Raw genomic sequence first — 25,378 nt, 5'->3', positions numbered from 1 at the left:
TAGACAGTTGTTTTTATTTAGCTTTGAATTATCTCAACATGTAATTGAAAGGGGCTGATATTCTTTTAATTTTTTTTTTGAGGTAGATATTCTTTTATTGATTTGAGTCAACTTGTTCATTTAATACGATCAATCACATGTTAAATATTTCTCCCCGCTTTTGACAAATTGTTACATTACGTCAGCGTGTTTAACTTTTAATATTAATAATATTCACTTTTGAACATATATTAAATAAAAAAATTACATATATACATATATGAATTAAAATCATAATTTTCCAACAGCTGATTAGCTTGTTCGACATAAACAATTACAGGGAGACGGAAGTTTTTGAGCCCGTTTGGATTTTATAGAGATTTTTTAAAATAAGTGCTTTTAAAAGCTGCAATTTTTAGCTTTTGAAAAAGCTCTAATTTTGCCTTAAAAAAGTGCTTATTTGGTTAACCAAACACCTTGTTAACTGAAAAGCACTTAAAAAAATGATTTTTTGGCCTGACTTTTGAAACCAAACGGAACCATAGTCTAATATTAAACATATTAGATTTTCCATCACATCTCTCCTCAAGGGAAGTGAAATAAAAAAAAAATTTTTTTTTTTTATCAAGTTATTTTTTAATAATAAAGAAGTTTTTTATTTTTGGAAAAAAAGCAATAAATAAAGAAGTTTTTGGAAGATGTAAAATTTTCCATTTTATAAAAAGAGAAAAGTAAGTAATATATAATCGTCGCGGTTGGTCTGACGTCAGTGGGTGACCTGCATTGCATTCATTCTTCACAAAACTATTCCAACAAGGATCGCTTTTCTCAAATCACCGCAACGATAAAATGTCTGTGCCCAGAAGTCGGTCGGCGCGGCGGACGCCGCCCATGAGAGAGCCCGAGGCTAGACTCACGGAGTCGGAGAGGATCGAAGGCGCCGGTAGTTGGGACGCCATTGAGTGGACCAAAGTTGATGTACGTAGTAATTCACTCTTTTCACTAATCCCTCATTAGGGTTTGATTACTTAATGGGGTCGCCATTCGTACATTCAATTGGGATTGATTGATTCCCTTCTTTTCTCTTGAGTGATGCTGCAGCCTGTTTCGAGGTCTGTTCCTCAAGGATTACAACAATTCTTGCTTGAAGCGGAGCAAGTCATAGTGGAGGTACGTACGTGATTATATATGTTGAATCGGTGTTTTTTCGTGGGTGAACGTTTGTGGTTATTCCTTGTTTGTTTGCTGGTTTTAAACTTTTAGGAAATTGGCAATGGGTTGAAGGTTTGCCTCACACAAATCTTTAAATAATTTTGAATGGCACATGTAAATGTTGTTTTTCAATAGTCTACGGGCGATTCATGATCACATTCCATGTTTTCAGCTGTAATAGATTTTCGGGAAGGGATTGAAATTAAGGCTATTTTCAAAATTTGAGCTTTAAGAAATCAATCGTGAGCAGATTTTGCTTAAATTTCATTATTTGACCAAATTTATTAAAAGCACAAGAGGAACAGTTCTAGGCACTGGGTGAAGTGCTCCACTAAAGTTGCCACTTAAGAGAGCTTCAAATGCACGATGCATTTGTATAATTTATTTATACTTCATGAATGTCGATGTTCGAGTGTAGCACCTTCGTGAATTTCATTGGGATAAAGCACATGACTGGGCTTGAATTTGGGCACAGGCTCTATGGCACCGCTGCATCTTGAACCTTCATTAGATTTGGTTATGGCCCATGCAGATGAGACTATTGCTATACTGAATACTGATCGGATGTATGCTATAATTTTGGATATATAGTTTATAAGAGGAGGTGGAGATTAAAGATGGAAAAACAATTTGTTACTTAAGGGTGACTTGCAGTGTTTCATTGGTTATACTTGGATTGCGTGTAGATTTTTTTTATTATAGCTTTCATGCACAAGACATATGCGGACAATCGGCTCAGGTGGAGAAAGCATGTTAACATGAGGGTGCCTAGAAGCTGTGTGTTGTTAATGAACTTTACATGTTTACTATTAATATTGTGAATATTAGATCTCAAGTACTTTAAGTGGCCTATGGTCTTTTGAAATTTGGCACCTTTTAGTCTTTTTTTTTTTTTTTTTTTTTAATTAATGGACTATTTCTGGCTTCCTTTCATTAACTTTTCAGTAGCTTTTACTTTCACGGTCTAGAAATCAGTGTTCTAAAAAGCGCCGCCTCCTAGGCCCGCCTAGGCGGTAGGCGGATGCCTTTCGCCTCGCCTTTTGTAGAGGCGAGCCTCTAGGCGCAAAGAAATTAATCGGCCGCCTAGGCGGCCCAAAATGGCCTAGGCGGTCCCAAATTCGCCTAGCCCACCTCGAGTTTTAGGTTTTTTTTTATTTGTTTTAAATTTATTTGCCCAACATATATATGATGGTAGTTTATTGATATTAAAAAACTATTAATATGATAATATTCGTATATTATTATTAATTTATTATTACAACTTTACAAGTATATATATTTTATATAAAAAACATAATAAGAAAACATAAAAATTATATTTTTATAGTAAAACTTACGAATATTCCAAGAAAAATTTACAGTTTAGGCTATAAAAAAAAAACGCCTAGGCGACCTGCCGCCTAGGCGCTAGGCTATGGGTAGCCGCCCGCCTACCGCCTAGCGCTTTTTAGAACATTGCTAGAAATAGAATAAATTTTATTGAATTTGCATGAACTTTTGTAGCGAACTCATTCATTTGCATGATCTTGCAACTGTATCAGCAATCCACTAGTTTCATTGACGATTGAATATCTTATCATGTATTTACATTATCTTTTCTTGGAATGATGGAATTGAATGATTAAGTGATGGATATTTGAGTAATCAAAGACTTGATATGATCATTAAAATATGGTATTATCTAAATGTTTAGCGTGTAGAATTAATGATGTACAACATTTATGATACCATTCAGAATGACTACAATGCCCTTATTTAAAAATTCATAACTGGAAGTCCAAGTTCTAATATTAATTTACATATGTTTCCCTTGCTCGACTCTCCTTTTTGAGTTCAATTTGTATTTCATTATTCTCCTATCTTTAACTACATTCCATTTTCCTATTTAATCTGCAATTATTTCCGCCCCCTTTCTATTAGCTTATATAACAGACCAAGAAAAAATTGAAGTATTTGCATTCTCAGTGCATGGATTGTTGGGCGCGTGAGCCCCTCATTTCAGCCATTTTATTTAAGTGACGTTGATCTGCATTAGCGCTGACATGTTAATTTATTGAAGATCTGGTATTCCTGTAGCTCTGTGTTTAAATTGATCGGTGATTTTGGATTAAGAGTCTAATTAGAAACATATAGTTACAGATACTGTGTTTGCTTGATTTTAAGAGGTTTTTCTCTTCCTTCTCTCAGTGATTCAATATCGAGACACTGCTAATATATTACATCTCGAGACTGGAATAAATGTGTGGTGAAATTTGATGTTTATAACCTGCCAAACCATTCAAAATTGAACTGGAAAATTTTGGTCAAATGGTGAATGAACAATCCAACTATCCACCCCCCTCAGAATCTGAGTAATCCGTAGCGGATACGCTGCTTTAATGGTTGAAAATCATTTGTATATAGTTGTCAGTTTCGTATTTAAATTTGTTCATGATGAGCAACGCGTGTCCTTGATTTAAGATTTTGTGCCATTTATTTGAAGAAATATGCAGTTGCTTGAAATGACTGTAACTACCTATTAAAGTGAAGCATTATATTTCCGAGTTCTGTCACCCAGCATTTTAACTATAACCTGACTTGAATCTTCTTTTTTTTTTTTGGCAATATTGGTCGTGTCCAATGATGCATTTGCAGTTGCATTAAGCCTTTAATTGTTCTCACACTTCTAGACTTGAGTAATTTGTGTCATGTTTATTCATGTCTGCATTGGTTATTGAAATTTTATGCCCCATAAATATAAGATTTTTTAGTATGCGTGAATGTATGCATGTGAACAGAAACTCAAGCTTATGTGCATGGGCAGCAATCAAACCTCTTGTCTTGCCGGCTTATGTTTGATGACATCAATAAATAAAACATATGATAGCAGATTTAATATTTTGTTAGCATTTTTATATAATATCTGGAGGATGACTGAGATTTGAAATTTTCCTCCAGGGTTACGGCGTCGTTCTTGTGAATACTGATGAAGCTGGTACATTATTCGTTACGAACTTCCGTCTTCTTTTCCTTGTGAGTAAAGCATTAAATATGTCCCTATGTTCAGTTGTTTCAACTCTTGCATGGTAGTATGGGGCAAATTTCTTGGGTGTGAAAATTCTTACAAGTTTGTGAACCAATTCATTAATGTTATGCATTATTTGAAAAAGGTAATGATGACCATGTTGCCATCTTTCAAGGAGTGCGTTATTAAATTGAACTTCATAACACTAAATTAAAACCTATGAAAAATCGCAACTGAACTTTTTCCGATTCATTTTCACAACTTTAAATTAAGTTTTGGATTTCTCTTTGATTATGCACCTGTCATGCATAATCTAGGAAGAATCCAGTCTGTTGATGGTGGCACATAGGCAATTTGTTTGTCAACAAATTGATTTTTTGTTTCAACAAATAAAACAAACAGTTTGCAAGTATTTTGCCCATTCATATGATCCATTATTTTTTTATCGTGCCATCACTGTTTGAAAGGAAATTTATACTTACGGTTGTTTATTCATGGTTAAGACTTAGTTGAAATTTAATATAAAATAGCTATAAGAAAATAAACACACTAGCTTTTTTCATTTCTTTTGGGACAGGAAATTTTATATGCTTTGAGAATCTGGACTTTTTTGACAAGCAATTTTTTGAAAATTTGAAGTTTTATTTTTGTCTATATTTCCTTTTCTTACTAGATTTTACTTCTCCTTTTCTAGAGTGATCAATCTAGAAATGTAATAGGACTTGGCACCATACCGTTGGCGACAATAGAGAAGTTCGGAAAAATGGTTAGTAGTTTATTTTTCTTTTACTTTAGCTGTAGACCTTAAATTGTATATGCTTTGCTTAATGATCTATCTGTTGCTTGACACTCTTCTTTGTTGCAGAAGCTTCTGAAATTTTTTTAGTTCTTTCTCCTCTATTTCTCGTATGGTTAAATTAATTGTTATTTTTTAAGTTGATATTCTTTTATTCATTTGGGAAAAGGAGGTGGTGCTGGATTGGAAGTTGGCTTTAAAGAAACAATTATGCTACTTTCCTGTGGATAAGTTTCTATTCTAACTCCAGGGAATTTATTTTAGATTCACAGCGTACATACCCATTTGTGTGCTTTATAAAAAAATGTTTACGTATTGTCTCGGATGCAATGAGACTTATATTTTGGACTTACACTGTTAACCCCTCAGGCCATGTTTATTTGATTACTCTTGGTTAAACTTAATTACGACCATATAGATTACCTTGTTTCCCAAGATTATAATTCTTATGATTCTGCGCACGTTTTTCTTTGCTGAAGATTGTTAAGGTTCCATCAGGCCCCAAGCAGCCTGAAAAAACTCCATCACAACGGTTGCTTCAGGTCATTGGTATGCTGCATCCCTTTCTCATTAAAAAATGATAAGCTAGTTGTTAATAGGCTCTCTATATTTATTTCGAGTCAGTTCAAGCACTCTTTGATAAGAAAAGTAACTGGAATGTTTTGTGGTTAATTGTTTATGTATTAGGATAATTCCAGTTGTTCCTAAATAATTCGTCCGTAGATTATTTGTCTACCAGTTGATTTGTAGGTTATTGTGCTGCCGATTTTTGTGACAAATTTACTGTTTTTACTATGATTGCAGGCAAAGACATGAGAATCATCGTATTTGGATTTCGGCCTCGAACAAAACAGGTAAGTCGTTCTGATGGGGGGTATTTTTTTTTATTTGACCTTGGCCAGGTCTATTTTCCCAATTTTCCCGTGGGAACCCTTCCACCCTGAACCCTAGCCTGAATAACTGGGCTCAGCGAGCTAGGGTTCAACATGGAAGGATTCGATTCGACGCAGCTGAGGCAAGACATTTTTGAGACAAAAAAATATAATAATATAAGATGAAACATGTTTTTGATTTTTCAGGAAAGAAATATGGGTTTGAAAAACAAACAAAAGTAGCCCTACTAATACCATTTTAAGAAGAAAAAAAATTGGCACAGTACTTGAACTATTGTTTGACTTTTTTTTGCATTGTTCTCTCACTTTTCGTATGCTTCCCCCCAATTCTGGGCAAATGAAATTCTTTGGTTGTCGGTTGTCGATGTGCTGTTGCTTTGAAGTGTTTTGGCAAGATAGTTAATATATGAGTTGTATCTGAATTTCCAGCTGCAATGCGTATTGAAAAACAATAAGAAAACGCATTCATCAAATCAGCCTGAGAGGAAAGCTATATTTATATTGGTTTACCAATGTTATGAGTTAAAAGAAATTGAATGTAACTACATCATAAATTTATCAACTCAAATATAACTTGTTTCTAAACAATCTAATAATGCTCTGAATCACAATAACTTTGATTTCAACTCTCATTAACCTTCCCTGCCCATGAAAATGCGCTTAAAATGCAGCCTTTCCTTTCATTCTTAAGAGCCTTAGGGCTTTGTATCATGACACTTTAACTGACATTAGCAAGAAAATTCTCAATTGTTTTTGAGGTAGAAGTTTGTATTTTGTACAAATATCTATGGTGCAAAGTAGCTCAATTGAATTTCTTGTTTCTGTCTCTTTTGTTCAGCCTGAGCCTATGCAATACGAACTCGGTAGGCAAATTAAATTTGAGAAAATTTGTTGAAGATGTGGTTAACCATGTATATTTATCACGCTCTCTTGCTCATTTACTTTATTTAGTTGGTCATATTTATGTTGGTTGAATTCTATTTGTCAGTTTAATTGTTGGTGTTGGACTTCATATCTCGTCATTTTCCCTTGTTAGAATTTGCATTCAATTTTTCAGTCTTTTCCTTGTTTAATTTCTCCTATGGTTTTAAATACAACTCCAAATTATATGCTTCAAACGTAATCCTGTTGTGAAATATGGTGTTTTTGCAGAGGCGTGCTGTGTATGATGCATTAATAAGATGCACTAGGCTGGCCAGACTCTGGGATCTTTATGCGTTTTCCTTTGGACCATCAAGACTCAGTAACACAAACCCTAAGCTGCGGCTAGTTGATGAGTATCTCCGGCTTCTCAGATTAAGGTCACATCATGCTACACTTGGAACAATTGAAGATGGTACATTCACTTTGTCTAATGAACGGTGGAGGATAAGCAAAGTGAACTCTACCTATACAATGTGCTCAACCTATCCCTTTGCGCTGCTTGTTCCAAACTCTATTGGGTAAGGTACTCTGCTTGATGTTTTTTTTGTTCTTCGAAGTCAATTCAGGAGTAACACATATGTTGCACTGTTGTATTTGTACTTGCTCGGTTGCTATCATTAGGGATGAAGAAATACAGCAGGCTTGTTCCTTTCGTGCACGATGTAGATTGCCCGTAATTTCATGGTGTGATCCCGGTATGTGCTATTTCGGTTTCAAAAGAATTTTTTTTAATTCTTAATGTTTTGTTTAGTTGTTTTGGATGATGAGCTGTAGGAACTGGAGCTGTCCTGGCGCGTTCTTCCCAACCGCTGGTTGGACTCATGATGAATATGAGAAGGTGAATTAAGAGAAGTGAACTAATGTAGCTTCTACGGTTTTTGTAATGTAGCTACTATGTTTTAAAATCTTCGAGATGTGACTATAAACAATTTTGGGCTAATAAGGGTATGGAATGTAACTCATTGTCTTATTTCCCATGGTGGTGTTTCTGAGTCCATGTCCCTATGAACTTATATGCAGCAATGCCGATGAGAAGCTAGTTGCTGCACTCTGTACTCAACTTGCTGGAACGAAGGACCGTAGGTAGTGCTATTTTCGTTTTGTTTTTATTTTAATGCTAATTCTTGCAGTAATTTTAATTATTAACATTCCCTTTTGGCTTCCTTTTTTGCTATTGTCTTGATTTCATTCTACCATAATATATGATGAATCGATGATACACAAACTACTGAATGGCCCAAAAAAATTATCATGATGCACGTCACATAAAATATCTGCTTTTTGAAGATTATACTGATGAAGTTATAATTTTCATTTAGGAAATTATATATTGCCGATGCAAGACCTAGGAAAAATGCTTTAGCAAATGGAGCAATGGGTGGTGGATCGGAGTCATCTTCTAATTATTTTCAATCTGAGGTCCGTATCATTTCGAGATTTGAAATTGTGCATCTCAATATCATAGGACTTTTTAGTTTTTGGCTAGTAATTCTCTCTTCCCTTTTTGTTGATATATCACGTTATTTCACATTGAGTTCTTTCAGATCGTCTTCTTTGGGATAGATAATATACATGCTATGAGAGAGAGCCTTGTTCGGCTCAGGGACTATGTAGATACTCATGGCTCCAATTCATCTGATGGAATGTCTTCATTTTTGGTATGTTTCTGCTGGCATGCCTCCTTGATCCTACCTTTACCACTTAATTTATTTTCAGAGTCAAAGTGGCGCCTTTACGTGTAGTCAAAATATAGCATTCAGACTTGGAATATCCGGTTTCACTTGTACACCTTCTGATCCACATTATCCACTAATAGTATCAATTTCTGCCTCTAACTTAACCACCCAATTTTTCCCCAAATTTGTGCAACTAAACCTTGGACCTCATCATTCCTGATAAATATAATTACAGAAGCACAACATAAAAATAGATTCTGGTGCTAATGGACTATCTTGCCCACCTATTTAGCTGGTGCATTTAGAAAATGGTTTTCTGGGTTGGACTACAAGAAAGAAGCAATTCTTGCTGCTCAATAAGTTTTGTGACCTTCCAAGAAATGACAATGTTTTAAACCTTTCTTAGTCATGTTACTTCACATGTTGATGTTATGATAAATCAACCACTAACTAGCTATTGTAAAAGTGACACTGATGCTGGAATTTCTGTATGCTGATCATTGATATAGTTTGACTCATTCCTTTGCCTTTTGATTGATAGAGGCATGGTGGATGGACTTGGGGAGGGGGTAATCTCAGCAGTATGTCCGCATCTGTCTCAACTCTCGGGGATAGTGGTTGGTTGATTCACGTTCAAAGTGTTTTGGCCGGTTCTGCTTGGATTGCTGCACGGGTTGCTCTAGAATCAGCAACAGTGCTTGTTCATTGTAGGTGAGGATATCTTGAGCATTATTTCGTAGTTATAGTCATAAGCAGGAAGTTATTCTATAATGTTAACCAAGGCAGAAATCTTTTGTCTAAAAGCATATGGTTACATATAGGACAAAGACTTGTCAATTGGACCCGTCCGTCATTGCCTTCTAAATTTATGCCTATTTTTCCACTTGTGTGGCAGTTCTTTTTGGATTTTATACCTTTAGGTTGTGTTTGGATTGATGAATTTAAACAATAAATTCATGATTTCAAATTCCTTATTTGTTTGGATGGATTAAATTTAAGTGAATTTCAAATTGATTTTATATCAAGTGGAACAATTTCCACAGTAATTGTGGTGGATTTCAAAAACACGCAAGATGAGTGTAATTTGAAATTCATTCCTCAAATCCTTCCCAAAATCAAATCATTTCCTCCAAATCAGATCTATCCATCCAAATTGCGTTTGTGGATGTAAACTGATAAAATACTAGCTGAATTAATTCACATTCTTGATATATTTTACATGTTCAGATTCTTCATGGCTTTTTGTACCTTTAATTATGGATGCGAAAGTTCTCGTAGATCGTGTTGCTGTATTGACATATTCGATGATGAAAGCCTAACTCTGGACTAGCTATGTCTGTTTTTGCATTACTTCACTTTATGCTTGCTTACCTTCTCTGACATGGTTAGAAACATCCATTGACTTTTTATAAACCTGTTTTGCAACGTGCAAGTTGCATTTACTTTTTGGCACGACTTTGAACTGTTGAGACAAGACTTGCGATGATTCATACAGTGGGTGACGGAGCACTCTAACTTACTGGAGTGAACTGCTGGATTATTCCATTGAGGATTGTTTTGAAAATGGACGATTATTTTGAGAAAAACGACTGTCTTCATTTTCATGAATCAGACATTGGATTAACGAGGCCGATTAATTCATGGAGTCTGAGATATTGATATAGAATTGATGCTTTTGTATTCATGAACCTCTATAAAACTTGATCACCTTGTCTTGCTCTCACCAGTATGGGAAGTATTTCTCTCCGCGCATATTTCAATCTGTTCACTTGGGATTTTATGAGACAGTTCTGAGATTTTTTTCCAGTAATTTGGTTCTTAAAGTTTGTCTGTGCTGTGAATAATTTCGTCATCCATAGACATTGTTTCGGATTTTGAACACGGTGCATATTAATTTGTGTAACTGCTGTAAGAGCAACAGTGTAATTTATATTCTGGCTTAAATTTTAGATCTCGCCTCTAATCTGTATAATTTAGTCCTTGCTGTATTATGAGAAATGACATTAACCTGCTTCTTCGGATGGAGCTTGTCTTCATGTTGGTGCTTGTGACCATCATAGTTCTTATTTCTACTTAGTAAATCCTACATGTAGTATTCCTTTTATTAAATGTTACATAATTATTTTCAGTGATGGATGGGATAGAACAACTCAATTGGTCTCCCTTGCAAGCTTGCTACTCGATCCATATTATAGGACAATTAAAGGTTTCCAGGTTATGAGCTCTATGCCCCTGGATCTTTCCTTTTTTATGTGTCAATTTTTGTTATCTAAATTTTTTACCCTTTCAAGTGGCCTGAACTTTACCTTATATGCACTAGCTTTTGGACTATATTTAAACATGTATTTGATCTGAGTTTTGCCTCCTCAAAATTTTGTGAGACAAATTTTTTTTTTTTGATAAGAAACTATAATTTTATTGATAATATGAAGTTACTTAGGATACAAACAGTGGACCAGTGGTCCACAAAAGCATACTAGTGTCCGAAGCAAACAAAGTCAGCTATCAATCTAAATGAGAGCCAATCTCCAATCCCTATACAAGTCTAGTGTCGCCAAAGATTGTAAGACATTGTGTGCAACTACATATATTTTAATACTTAATTGATGAAAAATAAAACTATATGTTGATTGGAAAAAAACATACAAGGAATAAGAACCGAACCAACAAGATTTAAGTCAAGAATATAATTGTAAGTGATGAATAAACTAAGAAAATTTAGTATGACACTACGCCTAAACATATAAAGATTTTCCACTAGAACTCTGCTTTTGACAAGAGAGAAAACCTTCTTTTGTCATTCGCGGATTTCTTGTCCGCCTTTTGTAATCATATCTTTCACGTATACAATATATTATCGTTTATCATAAAAAAAAACCTCCTTGTGGCTAACAAATTTTATAATCCTGAAAGACAATAAAAATAACACGCCCACATTGTATGACCAAGAGTTGAGGTTTTTAGTTCGTCCGGAGGTTACCAAGTGCGCACCGAAAGGTAGCGGCTGTGGGTTCTTACATCATAAAAAAAAAGAGTTGAGGTCTTTAGTTGTATTTTTCAAGCAATTATAGTGATACTTAGAGGCTTATATTTGCTATAATTACTGTTGGACTTAGCTTTAGTAACTGGGGTTCAATCCTTTCCTTTAATTCAGGCACTTGTAGAAAAAGATTGGCTCGCATTTGGTCATCCATTTTCAGATCGTCTGGGAATTCCATCTGTATCTGGGACTGGAAGTGTCCCTCTTGAATTATCACGGCAGGCTTCTACAGGGAGCATCCCATCTTCCCCAATGCGCCAATCATCTGGATCTTTTGCATCTCAGTCGCAGTCTTCTTCGCATAGTCAAAATAGTTACTCACCAATCTTTCTGCAGGTATATTTGCTAGAAATTTAGGGCTGCTAATTATCCTATTGTCTTATTTGTAGCCTTTCAAGGAAATACTTACATGTCTGTGTTACATTTTTGTGAACTTCTAGAATGTGCATTTACCCCACTTAAATATTTTGAAACATATATCACCAAGTGAATCTTCTTTTGAATCTAGTTATAGCAAGGAGCATTGTGTTTCCATATAGTAAGCAGAAGCTTTACAAGCTTCTTCTGGTTAGCACTTTGGATGCATGAATAGTTCGAATAAACGTGCAACAAGCTAACTGTAAACTGTGAGACATCTTTCTGTAAGGCATTCATTTCAATCAACGATATTTATATTTTGTGGCTAACTTTATCCTGATAAAAGTGCATATGCAAAGATAAAAAAATATTCTGAGATTGCTGTGATCAGTAGGAATTTACTAATGTCCTTCGTCATGATTATGAAACACTCTATGTATAACTGTAGTTTCTAAATTTTGTTTTTTGTTACTTTGATTTGTTGTCGCTGAATTTCATTAGCATCAGTGGAGACATACAATTCAGTAATGGGTGCCTATATGGTATGCGATTAAAATGAGCCTTATTGGAAAATTCTTTTAGCGGTTCATGCTAATTGAATAGAGAATTTTTAGTTACGGTTGTGCGGCATTTATCCTATTGGAATTCCCCATGTATCTAAACTGGCAGGAACTGGGGTATTCAATTTCTTTTAAAACCCTGTTCATACAAATGATTGAAACATTTACAGAATTCAAATTTATGTCACGATATCCGATATGAAGAAAACCTGCAGATAATTTTCAAATAACTTAATGGCAACTGTAGAACTTCTAATATTTTTTTAAAGAATCTCCGAATTTGACAACACAAGTAAAGATCACCAAGTTCATACTTTATACTAGACAAATATTTGTTTTGTTACACAGGCTAGTTTTAATCAGATCGGAAAACTGGTCGTAACTACAAATAATTTGAGCATTGCATGTAAATAAAGAACTTGCCAAGAAACAAATCATGGATGGCGGTGCGGGTGGGCGTGAGCTAGGGGCAATGCTGTGGGAGATGTAGTTTATGTTACACTAGACAAAATTAAAATCTTGTTTGTATTAAACCCATTATAAGTCATATTGCTTATATTTTCCTTGTATAGGTAAATTTTATTCAGAAATGTTTCAATTAAACTTGTACCTTACACACTATAAATAAGATTCTGTTATTGAGATTAATACACATAAGTTTTTGCACCTTAAGGCCTAATGTGCATCATCAACACTGCTGCCTCTATCTCGACTTGCACACATGGCTATTGCCGAGATTCTCCAGAGACCTTTTGGTTTGTGTGCCATACTGAATTTATATATGATTTCAATCAGTTTTTTGAGATGATCAAGAATAGCATATACCAACTTCGTGATCAATGCTTGTGTACGGATCTGACAGGAAGATTCTGACAGAAAAACATTCAAAGTTTCGTGATTGCGATCTGTTAGAAAATTATTTGTGGCTCTTCCCACGACAGATGTTGTGACATAAATTTAAAAGCCTTTATATGTTATAATATTTGTACGATCGTGTTTTAGAAGGCAACCGATTTCCCTGAGTTGACAAATTGAAGAGTTATTATGTACTGATTTTGATACACGTGGCTCGATGTTGTCTTCAAATTTTTTACAATTAACCACATTTACTTTAGTGTGGACCATGGCATACCTGTTATGTTGGGTTGGAATATAATACCAAATTGCGGGAAAAGGTCATTCACCAGTGTCTAGACTTGGTAAGAGTGTGAAGACTGTAGTGATCGTAGATTTGAAAGCATGCGCTATGTTTTGAAGTGGCGTACTCATATTATTTTATGGTTTCCTGTTTAGTTAATAAAATTGCTTGTGGCTCACCTTTTAGATTTGAAAGCATGTGTTATGTTTTGGAGTGGCGTACTCATATTATTTTATGGTTTCCTGTTTAGTTAATAAAATCACTTGTGGCTCACCTTTTAGTGAAGTGACGTTATGGCTATGACACGTGCGCATGCCATAAAGTGGAAATTTCGATTGTAGTGTTTAATGCAATTTGATTAGTCTTCCATATTTATCTGTATACTAATAATTAATTTTCAAATTATTTGTCAATAGTATGTAAATTACATATTTGATGGAATTTTGTTCATAAATCTAGATTCAGTGTTAGTGCCCTTGAGATCAACGAGTCCCCTGACTTTTCTCTTTATGCATAGAATCCGTTCTTATTACCTTAATCATCTTTAAATATATGGTTTCTTGGTTAATAATGGAGTTCAGCAGTCTTTTTTTTTTTTTGATAAGAAACTTTATATATTATATCATAGGGTAAAAATGTACAAGAGGTATGCGGACAAGATATCCGCTAATTGCAAAAGAACCTAACAACTCCCTATTATATCAACAAAAAACAAAAGACCAATCCCTTAATAAATCCGAAATTGCTAAATTCTGAAAATCTTTAAACGCTCTACTCCACATAGCTATCCGTATCTTAATCTTTTCCCAATCCTCTTCCGCCGTTTGTTCCATATCCTCAAAGATTCTTCCATTTCTCTCCAACCACACCGACCAACAAATACCATGAACCACCAAGGACCAAAATTTTCTCGTCCTCTTACCCAAAAGAAAAGCAAGATCAGTAACGTATAGCTCCTGTATAGATCGAGGTGTCACCGACATTAACCTCAATTCCGTCAAAGCTCTTGACCACAATCCATACGTGAAAGAACAATGTATAAGCATGTGATCCTGAGTTTCCCACTCTCTCCGACAGTTCATCTAAGAAATATATTAAGATCTTTTTGCTCTTTGGTTATTAATTCAATTTTTTTTCCCCTGCAGTGGATTGATTGTGTTTCACAATTGTTACGGATCTATCCTTTTGCTTTTGAGTTTTCTTCGGTATGCATCTTTATTTGGTGTATTACGAACAGTCCTATTTCTTTAACAGTCAGCTGTAATACTGCTTGATTATTCTTGTTGCTGTCATTTCAGATTTTCCTCGTTGATTTACTGGACTGCATGCTCTCCGGCCGATTTGGGAACTTCTTTTGTAACAGGTATTGATCACTACCCTGGTTTGACACGATATGATATGAAAATTCTTTCCCTGCTATGTTTTTTTATACTTGGTTTATCGAAAAATTAGCCCGCAGATTGAGCTAAAGTATGCACGATAATTATTTTTACAACCTTTAAACTGAAATTCAGTTTAGTATAATTGATGCAAATTGACTTTGAACTGTGAACTAGTAGGTAACATATTTGCTCAGACCATTTTTTAATACTTTCTTGTGTGAAGTTAACCTACGACAATATAAAGGATGTGAATACTTAATCTGCATTGATGTTGTGGATAGCATGTTGAACACTGACCTAGGAGCTAACTACCAACCATTGTAGGCACCTATTCTTATCTCATGCCTATATTCATGTCATGGGTCATCTGCAGATTTGGTTATTTCCATCCCAACATCTTTCGTCTTGGCAAACTTTTTCTCAGGCTTTTGATCTGAAGGCTAATTTTGCTGGTTAACTTGGAGCAATTAAATCAATAATGGCAATCTTATTTTAAGCTTATTAATCTGATTCGACAAATCGGTCATCAATCCAAAATTTTTTATACTATCAGTGAATCTCATTATTTTTAGTAGCACTACAACACTTAATGATATCTGTGGGAATCAGTATAACCTATAGATCATTTTGAAGCAATAACAATGCTCCACATTATCAGATGTTGAATCCCATTGTTGGTTGCGCTTGCCTCAGATGTACAAACCCTGTGTCCATCTTTTTGTTTGTGCAAGTAATTGTAATACATGGGATTAATTAAGTCTTTTTAAAAGTGATTTAGCATTTTGGATGACCTCTATAAATGGTTTTTCTGTAACTGCCCTTTAGTGAGAAAGAAAGGCAGGAAGCTGGTATTTATGATTCATGTGCGTGCTTGTGGATTTATTTGGCTGATTTACGGGCATCAGAGGATATGTCTCATGGGCATTTAAACCACTTTTACGATCCATCAAAACTTGAAGGTCCGTTACTCCCCCCGGCTGCATCTTTAGCCCCAACTCTCTGGCCTCAGTTCCACCTTCGATGGGCTTGTCCATCAGAAGCACAAGCCGGGGAGATTGAAGCTCACTGTCGAAACATGTCTAAGAAAATCTCGGAGTTGCAGAAGGTAATTAAATTGTTTTTTTTTTCACCATGAAGTATGAACCATAAGTTTCAGTTTGTTTAGGTTGTAGCGTGTGACAGATTTTCTGTGAGTCCTCGATCGATACCGTTTCTCTCTATCTCTCCATCCTTCCCCCTCTTCCTCCAGTTCATCTCTTCAGCCCACACCATTCCCGGGTGTGTGCACCTGCTGGTGTGGTGGGTTTTTGAATGCATGACCTCTTTTCTTTTACAGTGAAGCTCAGATTTTTACTGGGGGATAATTAGCAAATTCCAATCCTATATATGTTTCTATGTGTTAATAGATTGTTTTGATTACATATTTTGAGGCCATGTGCTGTGGAACATTTAAAACGAAATATAAGATAAGTTGTAGCGTGAATTTTTAAATGCTGTCACAATGTTGTATGTTTCTGTTGGTGGCCCAATATTCAGTGAGGGGGTTTGACTTAGCCAGACACTAAAATTACGTAGCTACTAAATTCTTTGGTAAGAATAGTCGGATAATTTTATATGTTCTTAGGCAAAAGAGTTGGCAGAGGCAAAAGGGGAACAGGCAACAGCTGCAATGGAGTCTTTGGCAGCCGAGCTACGAAACGAAAAGCTCAACAGCAGTTTAAGTAGGGATTGGGCTTGGAAAGCCAGGAAGGAAGCTACAGCTATAAGACGAGCAGTACAATCACTTGGGTGTAAGGTTCACTTCTCAGAAGATGGTGATTGCATTGTGGGAATCGAAAGTAGCCAAACGGAAGCTCCTCAACAGACAGCATTCTCACCATCAAAAACGCAAACTGGTGAGTTTTTACAACATGACATGAAGCCAAACCTTTCTGCCTCTGTTTCTCTTGTGTCAGACGACACTCCCATGAATCCAGTGACTCGTGCATGTGAGTCTTTATGCCCGTTGCTCGCCGGAGATGGAGGCTGTAGGTGGCCTGATGCTGGTTGTGCTCAATTTGGAAGCCAATTTGTTGGTTTGAAGGCAAATTTTGATGCATTCGACCGACTTTCTATTTACGACAGCTATTTTCAATCAGAGTAGAAGCTGAAGCTTTTGACTAAGCCTCAGATGTGGGATGCCCTTTGGACCTGATATAGGGCTGAAATATTTTACTGAGTTGAAACACAAGTTTTGTAGGCAAAAGATGCTACCATGAGAGTTATCTCGACAATGGGTCAAAATAACTCGAATACAACAGAGCAACTGAGGATGGACCTGTGCATTTGATACTGGCATCTTTAGTATGTATATACATAGAGCAACAGAGTTAGTCTCGGCGGCCTGGCACAATTTCTGGAGATTTTCGAGAATACCATTGGAACAAAGTTACCTATTTTGGAAATTTATTGAGATATAAATTATGCACAGCAAACGGCTGATGATGCTACCATTCATTTCTCGGATTACAAAATAATTTGTATAGTTCTTACTTTGTTACTGTTAGCTCTAATTATTGTCTATGGTCAGAACAATAATACTCGACTTACATTGCTATTTTTGAATTTGTTCTCTGATACCAAAAGACTTCAAATTATGGTCTTAGAAAATGCCCAGTGCAGATTTGGAAACTTAAGGATATAGCGTCAGCATGGTAGCGATTCATATGTATAATATAATCCGTTTGAGAGTTTTTGCCTTTTTCTTGGGAAGTTTTTTTCTTTAAAAAAATTACATGTGTTTTCTGGATTGTAGCTGAATTTGTTTAAACTGGTCAAAGTCGGGGTTAAGATTACTTGCAAGATGAAGAGTTGGCTATTATTGGTTGAAGTAAGTTGTAGAAGAATTGATCAATTCTTCTTGATCCTGGGCCTCACCATTTGATAACTAACATGTGCATTTGAAAGAGAGATTATCAGAAACAAACCATTTCTTTCGAAATCTGAAAGAAAAACAAAGCGTCGTCCTCTTTTTAATTTTAGTCATAGTTTTGTATCTTTATTGATTTTTGTCGATTTTAGTTTTTCTTTTCCGTCGATTGATTTATATGTCAATTTTAGTTTTTTCCCGTATATCAGAGTCTTGCCACAACGACTATTTTTTTTTTAAAAATAAAATAACAAAGAGAACAAATCAAAAATGAAATTTGATAACATAGTCCACGATGAGACAAAATTGACAAATATATTATACTAACAGCGTCTCTTACCAAACTAAAATTATTGAGAGCAATGCTACATGTACAACCAAATTTGTACAACAATTTTTACACCACAAAAAATTCAATACAAAATTTTAATTTATCAAATCTCACGATACATTGAATGCAAAATCTCACGATATCATATCAAAATCTCACGAGATAATAGCAAAATATCACGACATAATTATTGTAAATATCGTTGTACGATATATTGATTGTACCTCTAGCATTATTCAATTTATAATAGAGATAAAAAACACTCATTAAGTCTACGTACGACTTTCAAGCATCACAGTTGCGAATTTGAGGAAATGCTTATAATATGTCTATGCAAAATAAAATCACATACAAGATTAAATCAAACATTCTCAATATTTCTGTAGAAGTCGTAAAACACAGCTCGCTATTTCAGGAACATTACACTGCAATAAACAGAGGCGAGACGTTTAATTCATAGATTCAATATACTCTTGAAAATTGCTAAAGATAGGAAAAGGCAGAATCTTCCAACCATCCCAACTCATTAAGCTGGTAAAATTCTTTGATTCTCATTTACAAATAGGCCAACAGTTTTGAACCAGCGCATGAGATCCCTGTGATCTTTCACATAAAGCCAAGCTTGTAGAAAAGGAAAAAGACTCTCATTTATCCCTCGTTCTTCAATGTAACCATGAAGAGCATCTCGAAGCTTCTCATCGACTTCTCTGCCAATTGTTCATACAAGTACGATATGTCATTTAAGGCAACTTCCTGAAGTTCTATCATAAGTTTCAAAATTCTATTGATAGAATAGAATGAAGATTGAGAAAAATGTGTAAAAAATCAACAAAATGGTACAAAATAAAATAAAAGGTTACAGCATGTAATGGTACAAACTACAAAATGGAAATTAAGATGGCAAAACAACCCCGCAGCCAAAAGACAAAATTAGCTACACATCCCTGGAGCCTACGTGCAACGCAAAAGGTGACCCCGAGCCTATTATAGTGAGATCCATCAAGGCATAATATTCTACAGTGTAGACATGCAAACATACGTTCATAATAAGTCAACAACTTGTGGTGCCTATCTGCAACACACACTTCTAATTAAAAAGAGAAATTTCAACAGAAATGTGTCCAATAGCTCCAGCAGTTAGTTCATCACTGTTCCCCTCTTAGCATTTAATCAAAAAGCTAATACAATAGAATGCAGTGGTTTGGAGAGGGTTTCCGTTGTTTCCACTAGCCAGTAAATGTCAAGTTGCCTATATCAATGATTTCACATGCTACTGGGCATTAGAAACCAATTATCCTGGTGGCAAAGTTGCAGGATGGTTACGTTGCAGCTTGTATATCAGAGAGGGAGGAAGACAAGCAAAATACAGCACAAGAACAATTTTCAAAATTTTTATCTAAGGATTTTTTCAACTTCACTGTTTTTAAGGAATGGACCAGCTGTTGTATGAACATCTCATGAGTGTTTGAAAGCTTAAAACCATTGAAACAGCAAGGTAGTTATTACCTGAGATTTTATTTATATTTTTTTCAAACATGCATGAACTTTAGCCACTGGGAATGAAGCAGTAGCTCCAATAAAGTACCCATATAAAGACTTTTTTATTTTATTGTTTGCCTTCCCTTTATCATTGCTTCATTTACTAATCCCAAACATTAGTATCTAAATCTTTCGCTCGTTTATCGAAATCTTAAAACTAAAGAACTTAATTCTAGTTACATCTGACAAATACAAACTAAATCACAACATTCAAATGACAATAAAATACAGAAGAGCCTCCAACCAATGGAAAATATTTTTAATGAAGTTATTCTGTAAGAACAAGACAATCAGGTGTTGAAATAAACAAACTCAATCACCTTGCTCTGCAGCATAACTTATTTAAAACAAAAACCTGAAGAAGTAACATTTTAAAAAGCATGTCAACTCACTCAAAAACAGGGCCATTGTACTTAGTTGGAACCACAAGAAATCCTGAAGTGTCTGCTTTTGGTCTCATCGAAACTGAATGAATACCCAAAGCATCGGGATACAGCCCGCAGAGAAAATGCAAAGACTCCTGTTGCCCTGGCTTAGAAATATCAACATGAAGAAATAACTGATTGACGTCACCATCACCATTGTCATCTCTAGATTCCACGGGAACGTCTATGAGTCGCATTACTGATAAACTGATCTCCTCATCGTGGAACATACGTTTCAGAACAGGACCTCCACTATCAAGTGCCCCCTTTACAACAGTATATGGAGAAGGGGGGCTAATTTTCTGTAGATGAAGAAGCGCACAAGATTAGTGAGTCAGACACGTTAACTCAGGTACTTCGTACAATAAGAATCTCAAAATCGTTGGTAAAATTACTAATATTTGATAAGCAAATACACAAATGGCAATCATTGTGCATATACCCACATGAAGTACACTACTTATCTTTCAGACAGAATAAACTGGTTTATTCCAGTTTATCATATATCACAGAGACATCATACTTTACGGTTATAGGTCGACTTTCATCTAGTACTTCAGGGTTTGTCATACGAAAGCTGTACCGCACCAAGTCAGTTTTTAGTTTAAATGAGACAAATCATCAAAACTCACCATGGACGTGAGAAATAGTTAAAACATTTGAGGCAAGCAGCTAGCAACACAATATAGAAGAAAAGCAAGAATTTATCCAACATCTGAATATGGCCCAAAAGAAAAAGAAAACCTACCAGTAGCAGTTTTCAATGCCCAGATAATTCAATTTTTGCCGCTACATATATTAACTCAAACAAAATCTCCTTCACAGATTTTAAGAATTTCATATTTGCTAATGAATGCGTACGAAAATACCATCTTTTAACACCATCTAGTTCTCATTTCTCATATAATCATTCACTCAAACAGCTTGAGTGGCTCTGAACATTTTGTAATGCTACAAAGAAAAAAAACATGAGCTGTAGATGGAGATAATTACAGGTGGAGGAGTCATTTTGGAGACTTCAACATAGTGGTCTTTAAGTGAGCGTAGGATCATGGAGTTCACGGCGTCATTGGCGGTGGAGGATGGCCGTGATGCTATTGCGCGCCAGTGAAGGTGTACCAAAGGATGTGAGAATCGGTGGCGTATCGCGCCGCCGCCTCCACCGCCGCAAACCAGAGCCTTTCTCCACATCTTCCAAGCTGTAGAACTGATGATGTCACTACCCCGACTTTCAACTTCAAATAAATTACCCGGAAACGGTCCCGACGAACCGAGCCAAACCGCTAAGAACATACAGAACCGGAACGGGATCCGGATCCGGGTAATTTGGCCCCTATTAATTGGGGATCACTGCGTAATTTTTTCACCTAAAATTTTCTAAAAATACCAATTCTCTTATTCTTCATTTCACACAACTCTCGTTCTAAATTATAATATCTCTAAAATTTCTAATATCAATATAAAAAAAGTTTACTTTAATTTTGATTCATCATATACCATTTCGATATTTTTATCAGATTTTATAATTCATATGCATTTCAAAACATTTCGATCGCTTCAAATTGATGTGTCACAATGGGTTAGGTACGTCGGGTTTGCCAGTTCCACCTTATAAAATTGGTGGATTGAGTTTATAATTTTCCAACAAGCCTAAAAGATGGGCCGCCCCGCCATGGCCCGCCTCGCCCTGCCTAATGGTGGGTTGTGATGGGTTGCGGGTTGGCCCGCAAAAATCCGCCAATTTACACTTGAGCCCCCCATCGGGTTGACCCATCCAGCCACCTAAAATAGGTATGTTAGGTTAATGTTTTCCCAACTCACCTAAAAGATGGGTCGATTCGTCCCGCCCCCTAATGATGGGTTACAACGAATTGTGATCCGGCCCGTCCCGCTAGCCCGTTTTGACACATCAAATCGTAGTGTTGGTCGAATTCCTTCCCCAATTCCGGAGTTAAGATACGTAAGTTTTAATTTTTGATGGCGTCGAAATCCAACAAAAAAGAGCATTGCAAATCTTTGTGTTTTTATAAAATGGGTGGATTTTCTTGTGGCACCGGAACATAAAAAAAAATGGTTAACAATATAATTTTGATTGAAAAACTTTACAACCAACCTTACAACAAATAAATCTTTAGAAATTGAGCAAGTTTTTGTAGTAACTCATGATATTTCACGTAGATCTCTTGTAAGCTATGTTTTTCAACGTCAACAATCTTTTTTGCATATCGAATTGAAAACAAAAGTAACAAATCTAGTTTTCACAATGTTTCTAGGCACACAACATTTGGTCTAATATGAAAGACAACTATTTTCTTATATTTACATGTCATTGATGAATCTTGATGTATTATTAGAAGTTTGTACTAGCTTGTCTATTCTATGTACAAAATTGGACTCTGGTTCATTTTATATTTTTTACTTTATATCATGATTTCTTTAACCTCTAAACTTTCTTTGCTAATTATTTATCATTTTATCGTGCATCATAACAATTAACAGAGTTGGTCATATGAACATAAAAAATATAAAGTAACCATGCTGCTTCCGTTGCTTATATCTTCAACACAAACCCTTTGAGAAAGGGTTTTATTCTCGACTTGTGGATTTTTCAAAAGAAATTCTTTCATGTGCATGACAAAACTCTTTATAACAAAGACATGAAATAATGAGTTAAAAATAAAATATCTCGATTTTTATACCAACAATTATTAATTACAAACGAGAATAATTAATCTAATTACTTTGGTGTCCTCCTCATCATCAAAATCAATCATAAACTAATCTCTACATGAAAATGATTTGTATCAGTAGTGTCAGAGACAATTTTTGTTAACATGTCATTCGAAATCAAAATACTTCGCCTGTTTTTCCTAATTACTGTAACTCAATGCTACATTTTATATTCTTGAATAAGGATAAAAATTTTTCACGTGGGAAAAACCCGAAACAGGGCGAGTTTGGAGGTGAATATTCGGGTATGTATTATATAATAATAATAATAATAATAATAATAATAATAGTAAAGTGTATAAATATTTTATTTATCAAATTTTATAAAATCTAAAATTTTATAAAAATTATAATTAAAAATATTAATATTCTCAAGTTTATATATTTATTTATGTATTATATATAATATATATGTTTATGACAAAATATTTTTTTTTATAATATAAAACTAGTATTTGAATTTCATTTTTGTTACTTAGACATATATACTTTTAATATTAATATATGTATATATTTTGTTATTTACTTTGATAAATTTAAAATATATATTCTTAATAAATTTTTTATATATAGTATTTTATTTAAAATAATAATTTTTATTGGTAGCAATATTTTTTATTTAAAATAATTTGATTAATTTTTAAAGTTAATATTATAATCAAAATTTTTTACCCAAAATTTTTAATGTATTTATCATAAAATTGAATAATAATTTTTTATTCTAATATAAAATTTATTAATAGCAATATATATATATATATATATATATGGGTTTGGGGACATAAATAAGATTTTGTCCCCGCAGAGATGGGACGGAAAATCCTCAATAAGAAATTATGGGGTTCAAGGCGGGGATGGGGACGAAGTTTAAATTCGAGGACCGGGACGCGGATGAGGCTGACATCCTCGCCCCACCCCGCCCCATTGTCATCTTATTCCTGCAAACCAGTGTTTTAAAAATCGGATCGGACCGACCGGGTCGACTGGGAACCGGTCACTGGTCCGGTCCGAAATACCTCTAAAAACCATTTTAACGGTTCAACCGCTCAGAACCGGTCAAGAACCGGTCAAACGGGCCAAGAACCGGTCCCAAGAACCGGCCAGAAAATCGGTTGAACCGATTTTCGAATTTTTTTTTAAATTTTTTTAAATTTTAAAATCTTAATTTAATATTTTATTATATATATATACACATGATTATTTGAAATTTGTACTTTGTTAAAAATATTATTTTTCTATTATTATATTTTTTAATTAATTAATTTATTTTTAAAAATATAGTATATATAACTATAATTAATATTTTGAATATATTTATATAGTTATTTATTTTTTAAACTATGATAAATATATTTTTGTTTATTTATATACATCTTTTATATTTTTAAAATTTAAAAGATATTATTAATTATATTATATTATATAAACGATTTTTCGGTCTGACCGTCCGGTTAAAACGGTCGAATCGGTTGGACCGTTTTATTAAAGTAGACCGGTTCGATCACCGGTCCGGTTATGAAAACATTGCTGCGAACCACCAAAATTGTTGTCTTCCTTAGTAACACAATTTTTGAAACATGCATTCACTCATACAATTGATTTTGAAAAATATATGTTTTTATATGACAACAAAATATTATAAAAGTTTTTGGCAGCAGATTTTTCAGTAAAATATTCTATATATCTATTTCCTAAAGACTTGGTGCATTTTTTCAACAATAAAAGAAACTAACCTTTACAATCCGATAAATATGAGAACATTCAACTCTGGCTTCGACCCAACAACCTATTTTTAGTGGCCTGACCACTTGGAACGCCGCATTTACAATAAACATTTTGAAAAACTATATATTATATATTAAAAACAAAATATAAAGTTAAAACAATAAATATCTGAAAAATGAAACTTTGAATGTCAAAAAATAAGTCAAAATTTAAACTTTACATCAGCACTTAAGATTGTCATAATACATGACAATACCTCCGGTGATAGAACTACTGATCGCTGAAAAATAATTAGTTGTATGTAGCATAAAAACAAAGGACTGGGATGAAATTTGGGATCACTACATAAATCAATGAGAAGTCCTACCGAGGAAGAAATCGTATAAGCCAAGTGTATTTTAAAATATATCCATAAATAAAAAGACAAAAAAAAATAAAGAACATTGCTCCGATTGAAATACCTTTTATAATACAAATAAATCAACAATGTTTTTTTGAATGAGACTAACAATGACAAACCCCAAACCGATAGCCATCAAGGCATCACGGTTCTCTTATTTAATGAATGAGATGGAAAACATTGAGTATTTGTAAAATAATGATATGAATGAACATGTATTTCACTAAATGTTAGGAAGATTTAAACTGATTACTATTAATTTAATTTTTTTAAAAAAAACAAGAGTGAAGGCGACAATTTTGGTGGTTTACAAAAAGCGGCCAGTTTCCCTTCGGTTCCCGGTCAAACACCAGCCACAC

At 34.5% G+C, this 25,378-nt stretch overlaps 2 protein-coding genes across 2 annotated transcripts; one reads left to right on the top strand and one right to left on the bottom strand.

The window, feature by feature from the left end:
• Positions 1 to 745: 745 nt before the first annotated feature.
• Positions 746 to 17,643, top strand: LOC140862954 (phosphatidylinositol-3-phosphatase myotubularin-1-like). Its single transcript, XM_073265987.1, has 19 exons — positions 746 to 957; positions 1,081 to 1,149; positions 4,129 to 4,203; positions 4,890 to 4,961; positions 5,471 to 5,540; positions 5,796 to 5,845; positions 7,037 to 7,326; positions 7,430 to 7,503; positions 7,583 to 7,646; positions 7,829 to 7,891; positions 8,128 to 8,227; positions 8,353 to 8,466; positions 9,026 to 9,195; positions 10,614 to 10,698; positions 11,639 to 11,860; positions 14,725 to 14,784; positions 14,878 to 14,942; positions 15,787 to 16,066; positions 16,586 to 17,643. The coding sequence occupies exons 1-19, from the start codon at positions 829 to 831 to the stop codon at positions 17,102 to 17,104; spliced, it is 2,571 nt and encodes an 856-aa protein (XP_073122088.1). The 5' UTR covers positions 746 to 828; the 3' UTR covers positions 17,105 to 17,643.
• An 864-nt stretch (positions 17,644 to 18,507) lies between these two features.
• LOC140866941 (uncharacterized) lies at positions 18,508 to 21,404 on the bottom strand. The gene is made up of 3 exons (XM_073272002.1): positions 21,158 to 21,404; positions 20,132 to 20,466; positions 18,508 to 18,907 (listed from the first exon to the last, which is right to left on the bottom strand). The coding sequence occupies exons 1-3, from the start codon at positions 21,353 to 21,355 to the stop codon at positions 18,727 to 18,729; spliced, it is 714 nt and encodes a 237-aa protein (XP_073128103.1). The 5' UTR covers positions 21,356 to 21,404; the 3' UTR covers positions 18,508 to 18,726.
• Between the last annotated feature and the right edge of the window lie 3,974 nt (positions 21,405 to 25,378).

The sequence above is a fragment of the Henckelia pumila genome, chromosome 4 (genome assembly GCF_033568475.1).
Source record: "Henckelia pumila isolate YLH828 chromosome 4, ASM3356847v2, whole genome shotgun sequence".
Lineage (NCBI taxonomy): Eukaryota > Viridiplantae > Streptophyta > Magnoliopsida > Lamiales > Gesneriaceae > Henckelia > Henckelia pumila.
This window is presented reverse-complemented; position numbering and strand designations above follow the sequence as displayed.